The 11,293-nt window shown below is 63.6% G+C and overlaps 1 protein-coding gene and 1 non-coding gene across 10 annotated transcripts in view; both read right to left on the bottom strand.

The window, feature by feature from the left end:
- The window catches only part of LRSAM1 (leucine rich repeat and sterile alpha motif containing 1), a 34,997-nt gene that overhangs the window by 4,356 nt on the left and 19,348 nt on the right, over window positions 1-11,293 (bottom strand). For 6 of the 9 annotated variants that reach the window (XM_070057042.2, XM_089320273.1, XM_089320277.1 and 3 more), the window contains 8 exons: window positions 9,614-9,684; window positions 8,291-8,390; window positions 6,758-6,845; window positions 5,277-5,351; window positions 3,786-3,866; window positions 2,466-2,561; window positions 973-1,071; window positions 1-131 (listed from right to left, as the gene is read on the bottom strand). The exon at window positions 1-131 is cut by the window's left edge and continues 1 nt beyond it. In XM_070057042.2, the coding sequence (XP_069913143.2) occupies window positions 1-131; window positions 973-1,071; window positions 2,466-2,561; window positions 3,786-3,866; window positions 5,277-5,351; window positions 6,758-6,845; window positions 8,291-8,390; window positions 9,614-9,684 (741 nt within the window). Of the gene's footprint in view, window positions 235-972; window positions 1,072-2,465; window positions 2,562-3,785; window positions 3,867-5,276; window positions 5,352-6,757; window positions 6,846-8,285; window positions 8,391-9,613; window positions 9,685-11,293 lie in introns of those variants that run through there. The other 3 variants (XM_089320286.1, XM_089320281.1, XR_016225309.1) reach the window with 3 other exon arrangements.
- Window positions 10,977-11,111, bottom strand: LOC127485254 (U11 spliceosomal RNA). The gene has a single exon (XR_007912385.3). It is a non-coding gene; the product is annotated as a U11 spliceosomal RNA (small nuclear RNA).

The raw sequence follows: 11,293 nt of genomic DNA, 5'->3' as shown, positions 1-11,293 counted from the left end.
TTGGCCAGGTCCCCGGGACGCATCCGGCTCAGCACGTCCAGCGAGAGGCGGTGGTGGGCGAAGAGGGGCAGGTAGTGCTCGGCCGACAGCTCCACCAGGAGGGCCACCAGCTGGCGCTCCATGCCCTCCTCCTGCCGACGGAGCCACAGGAAAGGCCACGGAGCCACGAGCGGGGAGAATGAAGAGAGCCCACAGTTTACGAGACCCGGAGGCTCTGAGCGCCCCCTACGCGACCTACAAGGCGGGGCGTGTTGCTGAGACTTCCCCCAAAAGCACACGTGGAAGTGCCCAGGGGGCCGCAGGCAGCCCCCGGCTCCACGTGCAGAGGAAGCCGCTTGAGCAGCGGCCAAGGGGACGTCCCAGAACCCAGGCGTCGCCCCACGCTAAGCAGCGGGACACCAGGCGTCGCCCCACGCTAAGCAGCGGGACACCAGGCGTCGCCCCACGCTAAGCAGCGGGACACCAGGCGTCGCCCCACGCTAAGCAGCGGGACGTGGTCTGCAGGCAACGAGGCAGAGCTGCAGGCACGCGCCTGGGGAGCCGTCCGCCTCTGCTGGGAGGGAGCAGCGGGTCCCGAGTGGTGTGCACGGCACAGCGCACGCTCGGTAAAAACTGAACAGGTGCGTGTGTGTGTGTGTGTGTGTGTGTGTGTGAGAGAGAGAGAGAGAGAGAGAGAGAGAGAGAATCCCGCCCATCCTGTCCTCAAACACCCTCCGAGGACAGCGGCCCCACCCACCCGTGCACGGTCCCGTCCCACGTAGGCCCACGGGTGCTTGCCCGTACGTAGTGACCAGTGCCTGGTCTCCCGTCATGAGAACGACCGTGCCTGGCTCTTGTTTCTGTCCCCTGGGGGCTGGGGCACCCTGGTGGGATCTCACTGGGCAGGCTGGGGGCAGGGCATGGCCAGGGACTGGAGGCGCCTCTGAGAGGCGGTCCTGTGGCTCCCCGGCCGGCGGGCAGCACCCTCCGTACCTGCAGCCTCAGGGACAGGGGCTTCTGGTTCAGCAGGCGTTGGTACTGAATGAGCCAGTAGTTCTCCTGCTTGGCCTCGCTTTTGGCCTCTAACTCCGTCTGCCAAGAATGAAGCAGAAGTCACTTAGCACAAACCGTCACCACGACGACGACCATGCTGAGCGCCGCTCCTCAGAACAGGTGCACGCGCTTGGGATGCGCGGGCAACTTGCCCACCCACTCGGCTCAAGTGCAGACCAGGAAGCAGCGTCCCACCCCTCGCCGGGAAGTAGCTGTCCTGCCTGGCCACGCACGCCAGGCCAGGGGAGACGCTGAGCCCGGAGGTCTCGCCCCCTCTGGGAGGGGCGCCCGCCTCTGCTTGGAGCTGAAGACTGACCGCCTTCCAGGTGCCCGGCCAGGGGCCCAGAGGCGCCGAGGAGAGCACCGGGATGTCGCTGACTCCTGGGGTCATCACTTTGATTCTCAGGCCCTCGGGATGTCTTGCTGCTCAGCCTCAGAAGTCAGCCCTGCAGGTGGCCACACTGTCCACCTGAGCCACAGCCCTGCACGCCTGCGCATCCTGCCAGGCGCCATCCCGAGCCAGGCCCTGCTCCAGGGGCCACGATGGAGCACGGAGCAGGGGCCGGCTACGGCCACAGCCGGGCCACAGCCGCTGGCCTCCTCCGGGCTCCAGGTGCCAGTCTGTGCTATGCACGTACACCCGCCGGCCGCGTAACCCCCACAATTCTGTGAAGTTCCGTGCCACCTCTCAGCTGACGAAACGGAGGCTCAGGGTGAGGGGGAACTCGCCCAGGTCTGCCTCTCTTGCCCCTGGCCCCCCGGCTGTGGGCAACTCTCTTCCAGCAGCCAGGGCCCTGCCTGGCCCCGCTGGGGTGGGGAGTCCAGTCATGCCAGACCCACCGAGAGCGAGAGCAGGTGGCCGTGGTGCCTGGCTGTGGGCGCACCGTGCCCGGCGTGCAGGAGGTGGCAGTCAGCACCGCAGGGACGGGCGGCTCACACGGGGGCTCGGATGGGGCTGGGAGGAGGCGGATCTCGCTCTTCTCCTGGCCTGGCAGGGAGCTCAGAAGTCGCCGAGCACAATGACTCCGCCTCCTCAGCACTGGCTGGTGAGCCTGCGCCCTGTCCCCGCTGCTCCGGGCTGCTGGGTCTGGGGGCGCCCGTGGCGAGGCTCTGCGCCCTGCCCTGTACCAGAGTCGGTGCACCTGGGTTTAGGGGACAGTTGAGCCACTCCCGCGCAAACTTATCCATCACAGACACGCATGACTGTCCTCAGATGCTGAACAGAGCCATTCCGAGAGCCTGCGTCTAAAGCCCCAGGAGTTAGGAGGCAGGCCTACCCTCGCTAGGAATCGCAGCGCACAGCGGGGGGACGGCTCTCCTTGCACACCCTGCGTGTCCTCTCTGAGGACCCGTCCCGCGGCCGCCACCGCACGGCGGCTGTGTTGGGGAAGCCGGCGCCCGCGTGCTGGCCGGCCCGCGCACCTACCACCTACCAGGAGTTCCCGGAGCTCTTGCTCGCGCTGCGCCTTCTCTTTGAGCAGCTGCTGGAGCAGGTTGCTGAGGGCCCAGCGCTGCTCTGAGACCATCTCCTGCAATGCAAGGCCACGCCGGGGCCCAGTGAGCTCGCGGAGGCCCCAGGAGTCCCCACCGGGGCGGGAGGGAGGGACCCAGACGCGCCCGGGACCTCCCTACTCCGTCCGCAGCTGGCGGCTCCGTTCCAGGCTCTGCCCCGTACCTCTAGGCTGAGCCGGAGGACGAAGCCCAGGGACCCGCTGCCCCGGCATCCCCACGCCCTCCCCCAAGCCTGCATCTCCCTTCCCTGTGGGGGTCGGGGACACCATGGGACTCTAGTGAGGATGACAATGGAGTGGTGACAAATGTCAAACAAAAGAAATGACAAGCTTTGGTCTCGCTGACCACGCAGCACGTGGGCAGAAGCGGATGGAGGGGGGCTGGTGTGGAACCCCACACCCGGAGGCACACATGCTCCTGGTGGCGCCCCTCTTCCTGTCCCAAACTCACAGAGCCCTGCAGACGGGAGCCCTGCCCACTCTAATGGGCACCCCGAGCATGGTGGTCGCAGCCTCCCAGAGTAACCCTGCCCCCCCAAGACTACCTCAAGGCTCCAAGGGGTCTTTGCTAGCTCACCCTTCTCTGAGGGCCTGATGACACACAGGTTGGGCCTAGGGGAGGTAGTGGCAGTGGCCTGCCCACAGCCACACGGCACGCCGGTGTGGGGGGCGGCGAGTGAGCAGCACCCAGGCCCCAGCACCTGTACGGCCTGAGAAGCCCGAGTGACAATGCGAGGCTTCTCCGTGGAGTACAGACACCGGGACAGATGGACGGGGGCTCTGCTCGGAAGCCTGGCACGGACCCAGGTCCTCACACACGTGAACCCTGTGTGCCTCTGGGGGGCCCGAGGCCCAAGGAGGGAAAGGGTTGCCCTTCCTCCCCCAGCCGCCATGGTCACACAGTGAGGCTGACTGGGGAGCAAGGCCAGGCCCCAGATGCAGTGCGCCCCGATTTCGGTGGGCAGGACACCCAGCCGAAGCTCAGACACAGCTCCCTGTGGGGCACGGCCCTCTCCTCCGGCTCCTTCCCCCAGGGACATCGGTCCAGGCAGCCCGGCAGCCCCGCTCACAGAGACCGGCAGCCCTGGCCATGAACCCTGCTTCCTCTGAGCCGCCTGCCTGGCCGTGGGCTGACCCAGCCTCCAGCCTCTGTCTGCCTATGCCTTCTGGTGGGGCTGGGGGCCGCCCTGGGTGGGTGAGCAGCGGAGGGGGCGGGGGTGGCAGGCCGGGAGCCCTACGTACCTGCAGTGTCTCTGTGTCCAGGGATTTCCTCTTTAACTCCAGCTGTGTCAGCTGCAATAACTCAGTCTCTATTAACTTAATCTAAACAGAAGATGAGACAGGGCAGGGTTTTACTCACATCAACCATGGTTCCGTTTGGTGTCCTGCTCTCGGGAGGCCACGTGGGGTCTAAGGTGCCTTTCTGGGGGCGCGGGCAGGGGGCTGGCCTCTGGGACATGGGAGGCAAAGGCTTTGGCTCCCCCAGGGGCTTGGAGAACAGCTGGTACCTCCCACTGGGGCCGGGGATGTGGCTGTCTTGGCCGACACCACTGACCAAGGCCCAGGGTGGGATGGCCCAAGGTCAGGGATGAGGAAGGGGCCTTCCTTCCCGACCCAGGCCAAGGAGAGAGCAGCCACAGAACCATCACGGAAGCTTCTGGCTGGGCCCAGGGCAGGCGCAGGGCTGGGGAGGCTTGGCGGCTGATGTCTACGGAGCATCGCGTGCGTGCGGGGCCTGCACTGTGCACTCTGTGTGCATCGCTCCCCCTGGCTGCTGGGAGGCATCAGCGCTTCTATCTGCCCTCTGGACAAGGACCCTGAGGCTGGGAGACGTTCAGTAACTCGCCCAAGAACTCGGGGCACTGAGAGCCGTCTCTCTGGGATGTCCCAGCTCCGAGTATGAGCAGCAGCTGGCCTGCCGGTCACCAGCGCCCACCACGCAGCCTCAGGTGTGTCGGGGGGCTTTGGGAGGTCAGGCCCCACAGCCAGGGACTTCTCTGTCCTGTGCCCTCGTCTGTCCCTAAGTCCCTACGACCCCACTACCCTGGTCAGAGGAATGAGCTTCATGTCCAGCAACGTGGGATTGAAATTAAAAGAGGGAAATAAAAAAGGTAAGTCGGTTCTGTTAAAAAAAAAAAAAAGAAAAAGAAAAGAAAAGAGAAAAAAGAACAGAAAGAGAAAAGAAACCATGGGAAATGTGAAATTCAAGTGTGCCGAGAACAATGCGATGAGCGCTGCCCGCCGAAGCCCGACAGCCCCCGTCAGCCCCGGCCCCCAGCCCCGCCGAGGGAGGCCGCCCGCAGCAGTGGAGCCCCCCAGGCTGGCTCGGGCTCAGCCCTCCTGTCTGGCGTCAGGGCAATGGGACCCGTGGCAGCTGCCCCTCAGCCATCTGAGCTACTGGGACAGCGGGGCCTGAGCCCGCCGTGTCCCCCAGCAAGGGGTCCCTCTGGGGACCCGGTCAGGAGCACTGCCTCCCCAGCCCCGCGCATGGCGGAAGTGGCGAGAACAGGCCATGCGTGCTCTGGCCAGGCCCTGGGATCGGGGCACCTACGGGGCTGCTCCAGCCCCGCTCCCGACAGCCCCTGCTGGGGTCCGGGAGGAGTGCAGACCTCTTGCCGAGCCAGCCGGCCAGGGGCCAGGTCCGACCCTGGGTGCCAGCGCGGCCTGGTAAGTCTCCCTGCTTGCCTCTGAAGGCGGAGACGCAGGCGCTGGGGGCCCGGCCCCGGCACCCACCTGGTTCCGGATCTGCCGATGCATCAGGTCCTTCTTCACCTGGAGTGCCTCGAAGGCCGCCTTCTGCATGGCGCTCTGCAAAGCAGACGTGGACGCAGCCTCAGCGCCGGCGCGCACCTGCCTTGCCCAGCACCCGCCCGGGCCAGAACCAAAGCCGTGTGCAAAGGAGCTGGGTGCATGAGTCTCTGTTTCTCAGAGAAGGACAGACGTTACTCTTCTTGGCTGAGTTTCATTTATGAGAAACAGCAGGGCAGGGAGGGAGGGACAGAGAGAGGAAGAGAGGGCTCCCAGTTGCTGGTCCAACCCTGAACGCCTGCAACAGCCGAAGCCAGGCGCTGGCACTCAGTCCGGCTCTCCCACGCGGGAGGCAGGGACCAGCCACTGCAGCCATCGCCGCTGCCTCCCAGCTCTGCATTCGCAGGAAGCTGGGGGCAGTCAGAGGCAGGAACGGAACCCAGGCGCTGACGCACGCAGGCTCGGCCAGCAGGCCGAGTGCCCTCCACACCTGTTAGATTTGAAATCCACACTCACCCAGGCTTGCCAGGTGGCTGCTGCGCTCGGCGCCCCTGCTGCATTACGCCCTGAACGGCCGGCACAGACAATGGCCTGGCTGCATGCGCTGCCCCGTTTCACAGCGGGGAAATCGAGGCCCAGAGATGCGAACAGGCTGGCACTGACATGTGCACCAAGTCCCCAGCTCCAGAGCCTCCTCCGAGTCCCCACCACGGAGCCCCTACAGCCCGAGTCCCTCCACGGAGCCCCCTACAGCCCGAGTCCCACCACAGAGCCCCTACAGCCCGAGTCCCCACCACGGAGCCCCCTACAGCCCGAGTCCCTCCACGGAGCCCCCTACAGCCCGAGTCCCTCCACGGAGCCCCCTACAGCCCGAGTCCCCACCACGGAGCCCCCTACAGCCCGAGTCCCACCACGGAGCCCCCTACAGCCCGAGTCCCCCCACGGAGCCCCTACAGCCCGAGTCCCTCCACGGAGCCCACTACAGCCCGAGTCCCTCCACGGAGCCCACTACAGCCCGAGTCCCCACCACGGAGCCCCCTACAGCCCGAGTCCCCCCACGGAGCCCCTACAGCCCGAGTCCCTCCACGGAGCCCACTACAGCCCGAGTCCCTCCACGGAGCCCCCTACAGCCCGAGTCCCCTCCACGGAGCCCCCTACAGCCCGAGTCCCCTCCACGGAGCCCCCTACAGCCCGAGTCCCTCCACGGAGCCCCCTACAGCCCGAGTCCCTCCACGGAACCCCCTATAGCCCGAGTCCCTCCACGGAGCCCCCTACAGAGCAGGGGCTTCTCCAGATGCGGCCCAGAGCCTCTCCCTGCTGAGGCTGACGGTCTGCCTTTCTCTGCAGTCTCCGGGCCCTTGGGTCCCACCTGCTGTCCAGGACAGGGCTCCCATGAGCTCTGTGCGTCCCCCCGGGCTCCTAAGCAGCGCTCTGGGCAGCACCCTCCTGCCCGGGGCCAGGCTCACCTCCTGCAGGATCTGGCTGATGGCCTTGTTCTGATCCATCTGCTGCCACGACAGGACCTGCTGGAACCGCTCGTCCATCTCGGCCATGCTGCCAGAAACACGGCGCAGGCCTCACTCCGGGCACTGCCGGGGCGCCTGCCATACGTCAGGCACCTTGGAGGAGGGTAAGGTCACCCGGTCACCCAGTCAATGACCTCTGGAGCGGCTGCTGGGGGCTGGCCCAGGGCTGGGTGCAGAAGGGAGTTTGTCTGAACCCACAGCCCCGGAGGCAGGTGACAGAGCCGGGAGCTGGAGTCCCTGGAGTCCACTGGAGTCCCCTGCACAACGTCCCCTGAGACTGCAGCCTGGCGCCGCCCAGCCAACCTCCCAGGGGAGCGCCCTGCTGTGAGAGAGGTCCTGGCGGGACTCTCGCCCCAGGGCAAGGCCCATGACTTTGATCCCCAAACCTGCAACCTTCCGTCCGTCCACGCCTGGGTACGGACTTGGCTTTGAACTTGCTTACTTCCTGTGATAGCTGTGATTTACCATCCCTGAAGCAGCAGGCTCATCAAACCCTTCTGCAACTCTGGGAGATGCTGGGGTTCCCTCCGTCCCCTGGGAGGAAGGCACCTGGCCCAAGGCATCAGTTAGCAGGTGCACGTGGGGACCTGAATCCGGGCCTGCCTGATGCCAGTGCCCGCTCTCCTGAGCATGCGCGATACACCAGGAAATGAGGGAGCAAGTCCTCACACCGGCAGGGATGGGGCCAGGAGGGCGGCGGCTGTGCCGGGCCTGACACGGGAGGGGGGACACAGGAGCAGCCAGGGCTGGGCCCGAGCGTGGTGAGCCCCACGCAGCCCCAGCAGGAAAGCAGCTCCACACACCCCACGCCCAGCCTTGCAGATCCCCGGTGACTGGCTGGGGCACCAGGGTCAAGTGCACACCCCTCCCACCATGTGGCTCCTTTCCGGGCTCTGCTGCCTGCCAGCTGTGCCCCCCTGCGTGTGTCATGTGGTCTCCCAGAACCTGGGTTCTGCGGGCTAACAGGACTGGGCGTAGGGGTGCCGTGAGTCAGCCCACACCCAGCACTGGAGCGCTGGTGCAGGTCCCAGCTGCTCTGCTTCCAACACAGCTTCCTGCCAACACAGCTGGGAGACAGCAGAGCACGGCCCCAGTCCTTGGGCCCCTGCACCCACGCGGGAGACCCCCAGGGAGTTCTTGGCTCCTGCTCTGGCTTGGCCTTGCCCTGGCTGTCACGGGTATTTGGGGACTGAACCAGCGGATGGAAGATCTGTCTCCCCGCCCCTCCCCCTCTCTCTGGGACAGTCTTCCTAAAAGCTGAGCTAACAACAAGACGGCCTTCCTAGAGTTAACGAGTCAGCGCAGCAAGTCCTTAGCCTCGTGCCCGGCGAGACACGGGGTGCCTGCTGTCACTTCATCGTCGTCTGACTCGGGGTCACGGGGCGGAGAGAACCGGGGGCCGTCGCCGCCGCCCCGGCAGCACGGCTCGGCTCCCCCGGCTCCGGCACCCGGGGCTCCTCCTGCTTACCTTACCTGGAACAGGCCTGCCGCACCAGGTTCTGCCTCTGGGACTCGTAGGCCATCTGGATGAGCCGATTCCTACAGCTCTCGGTCAGCATGTGCTGCATGGCGGCTGCAGAGACACGGGCAGGGGGCTGAGAGGGGCGGCCGCGCCCGGGCAGCGGGGGTCGCAGGGCTCCCACCGCCGCTGAGGACGCGCCTGGAGGCTTTGCCCGCCTGCCTACCTGGGAGTCACCTTAGCAAGTCTTTTCTTCTTTTAACTATAAAAGTACTCAGGGGCTGGCGTTGTGGCATAGTGAGTTAAGCCGCCATGTGCGTCGCTGGCATCCCATATGGGCGCTGGTTAAGTCCTGGCTGCTCCACTTCTGATCCAGCTCCCTGCTGATGGCCCAAGTGCTTGGGCCCCTGAACCCACATGGGGGACCTGGAAGGAGCTCCAGGCTCCTGGCTTCAGCCTGGCCCAGCCCTGGCCATTGTGGCCTTTTGGGGGATAAACCAGCAGATGGAGGACCTCTCTCTGTGTAACTCTGTCTTTCAAACAAATCTTTAAAACAAAACAAAACAAAAACAAAAAGTAACCTAAACCTGAAAAGCTGACTAACTAAGACTCTGAACAGTGGGCCGGTGCTGTGGTGCAGTGGGTAAAGCCGCCGCCTGCCGTGCCGGCATCCCACATGGGCGCTGGTTCGAATTTCGGCTGCTCTATGTCACTTCCAGCCCCCTGCTAGTGCACCCGAGAAAGCAGCAGCAGATGGCCCAAGTCCCTGGTCCCTGACCCACGTGGGAGACCTGGAGGAAGCCCCTGGCTCCTGGCCTGGCCCTGCTCTGGCCATTGACAACAGCCATTTGGGGAGTGGGTCAGCGGATGGAAGATCTCTCTCCCCTCCTCTCTCTCTCTCTCTCTCTCTCTCCCTCTGCCTCTTCCTCTCTGTAGCTCTGCTTTTCAAATAAATACATAAATAAATCTGAAGAAAAAAATAAAAAACACCAAAGAGCACACACACAGAATCTTCTATAAGCTTCTCTCTCAGGAGTATGATCACATTTTTATAAAAATTCTTCCAAGTTTATGCCTACTTATGCACTTTTTTAACAATTAAAAAATGTTGAGGGGGGGTCCTACCACAAAGAACCCTGGGCTGAACATCTCGGGGCACACACGTGTCCCGGTGTCCCCCGAGCCTCTAAATACGTACAGCCAGTCCCTCAAGTCAATGACTGGACAAGATAAAGGACCGAAAGCCAGGACGTGAGCAGACGCCTGAGCCCGCGGCCGCTCCCGGTTGCTGCCGTCCGCTGTCCCCCGGAGCCCGCTCTTCCCCACCCGCCACTCACAGGCGATCTCCCGGCGCCGCAAGTTCTCGCTTTCCTCCTGGGTGATGGACATCAGCCGTTCCATTCTTATTCTAGAAAAAACCCACCATGCGTTCAGCAGGTGTGTGTGGTGCTTCTACAGGGGACCCATGATACAAACACCGCCTCCAGGAAGCCCCTGCTGATGTGTTAACTCAGATGCGGCATCGCCCACACCCACTGGGGCCGGTACCCTCCGACCCTGTAGGCAGACTGTCTTGCATAAAAAGATGAACAGTCCCCTTGCTTCCAGCTCCTGACTCCAGCACGGGAGGCAGCAGCTGATGGCTCAAGTAGTCAGGTCCCTGCTAGCCACACGGGAGACTTGGCTCTCGGTTTCTGCCCCAGCAGGGGCTGTTGCGGGCACTGGGGGAGCGAACCAGTGGGTGGGAGCTCCCTCTGTCTCTGCCTCTCAAAAAAAAAATCATAACACAAAGATAAATACTCCCTTAGAAAAATGGGCAAAGGATGCAAATAGCCATTGCCTAAATACAGGCGACCAAGGAGCACACGGGAGGATGCGCCATGGCGCTGCTGCCCCGAGAGGAAACTCTGCTCCCCCCCCAGGTTGGCGGGGGCTAACCAGCACCTGCTGGTGGAGGGGGGCGGAGCTGGCAGGCGCTGTGGGACCAGCTTCACTGCCCGACGTGCGACCTCAGGACCCCAGGGCAGCAGGAGCTGCGTACTTGGTCTCTCAGGGAAGCGAGCCAGGTGCGTTGATCCTTCTACTTGTCACCTTTTCTTTTTATATTCTTTCCCTAAAATTTTTTATTTACTTGAAAGGCAGAGAGAGAGAGAGCTTCCATCGGCTGGTTCATTCCCCAAATGCCTGTAACTCCCAGGGCCGGGCTGGGCCAAAGCTGGGAGCCAAGAACCCAACCCAGGTCCCCAGTGGAACCCAGCTACTTGGGCCACCACGGCTGCCCCCCCGCCCCCCGCTGGGTCTGCATCACAGGGAGCTGGAGTCGGGCCCCAGAGCTGGGCACTGAGACCAGGTGCTCTGACGTTGGTCAAACACCCGCCTGCCCTCACCCTTTGCTACCTTCATTAAGGCACAAGTGGTACGCCTTAATGCGGCCAACTGGAAAACAGGAAACCCAGGGAAACAAGATGGCCGCCTACGTAACTCCCACCTCTCCGGAGCGTTCGGGGTTGCCCTGGGGGTGGGTCCCTGTGCTTTCCACACACGCGCGTGCACTCTGAGGAAACACGGACGGCGTGCTCTGCTTCAGATGCAACCTCTAGGCTGGGCTGTGGGGCAGCAGCCTAAGCTGCCACTTGCAAAGCCGGCATCCTATTCCCGAGTGCCGGTGCCAGCCCTGGCTGTTTTTTTTTTTTTTTTTTTTCGGGCGCCAGGACCAGCGATCAGCAGCTGCCCCAATATCAAAAAACGAGGCTTCCAAAATCTGTTGACGTGGATTCCCCACGAAGAGCGAACAGAGCCGCCCTACGTGCGCCACTCACGACAGAAGCCCTTTTTCTTTTTCTTTAATGATTTATTATTATTTATTTGAAAGGCAGTTACAGAGAGGCAGAGGCAGAGGCAGAGAGAGAGAGAGAGAGGTCTTCTATCCGCTGGTTCACTCCCCAGATAGTCGCAACATCTGGAGCTGGGCTGATCCGAAGCCAGGAGCCCAGAGCCTCCTCTGGGTCTTCCATGCG

Source organism: Oryctolagus cuniculus, chromosome 1 (assembly GCF_051225735.1).
Source record: "Oryctolagus cuniculus isolate XC-2025 breed Fujian yellow rabbit chromosome 1, ASM5122573v1, whole genome shotgun sequence".
NCBI classification, from domain to species: Eukaryota; Metazoa; Chordata; class Mammalia; order Lagomorpha; family Leporidae; genus Oryctolagus; species Oryctolagus cuniculus.
Note: the sequence above shows the minus strand (reverse complement) of the source record. Positions and strands in the feature narration are given on the sequence as shown.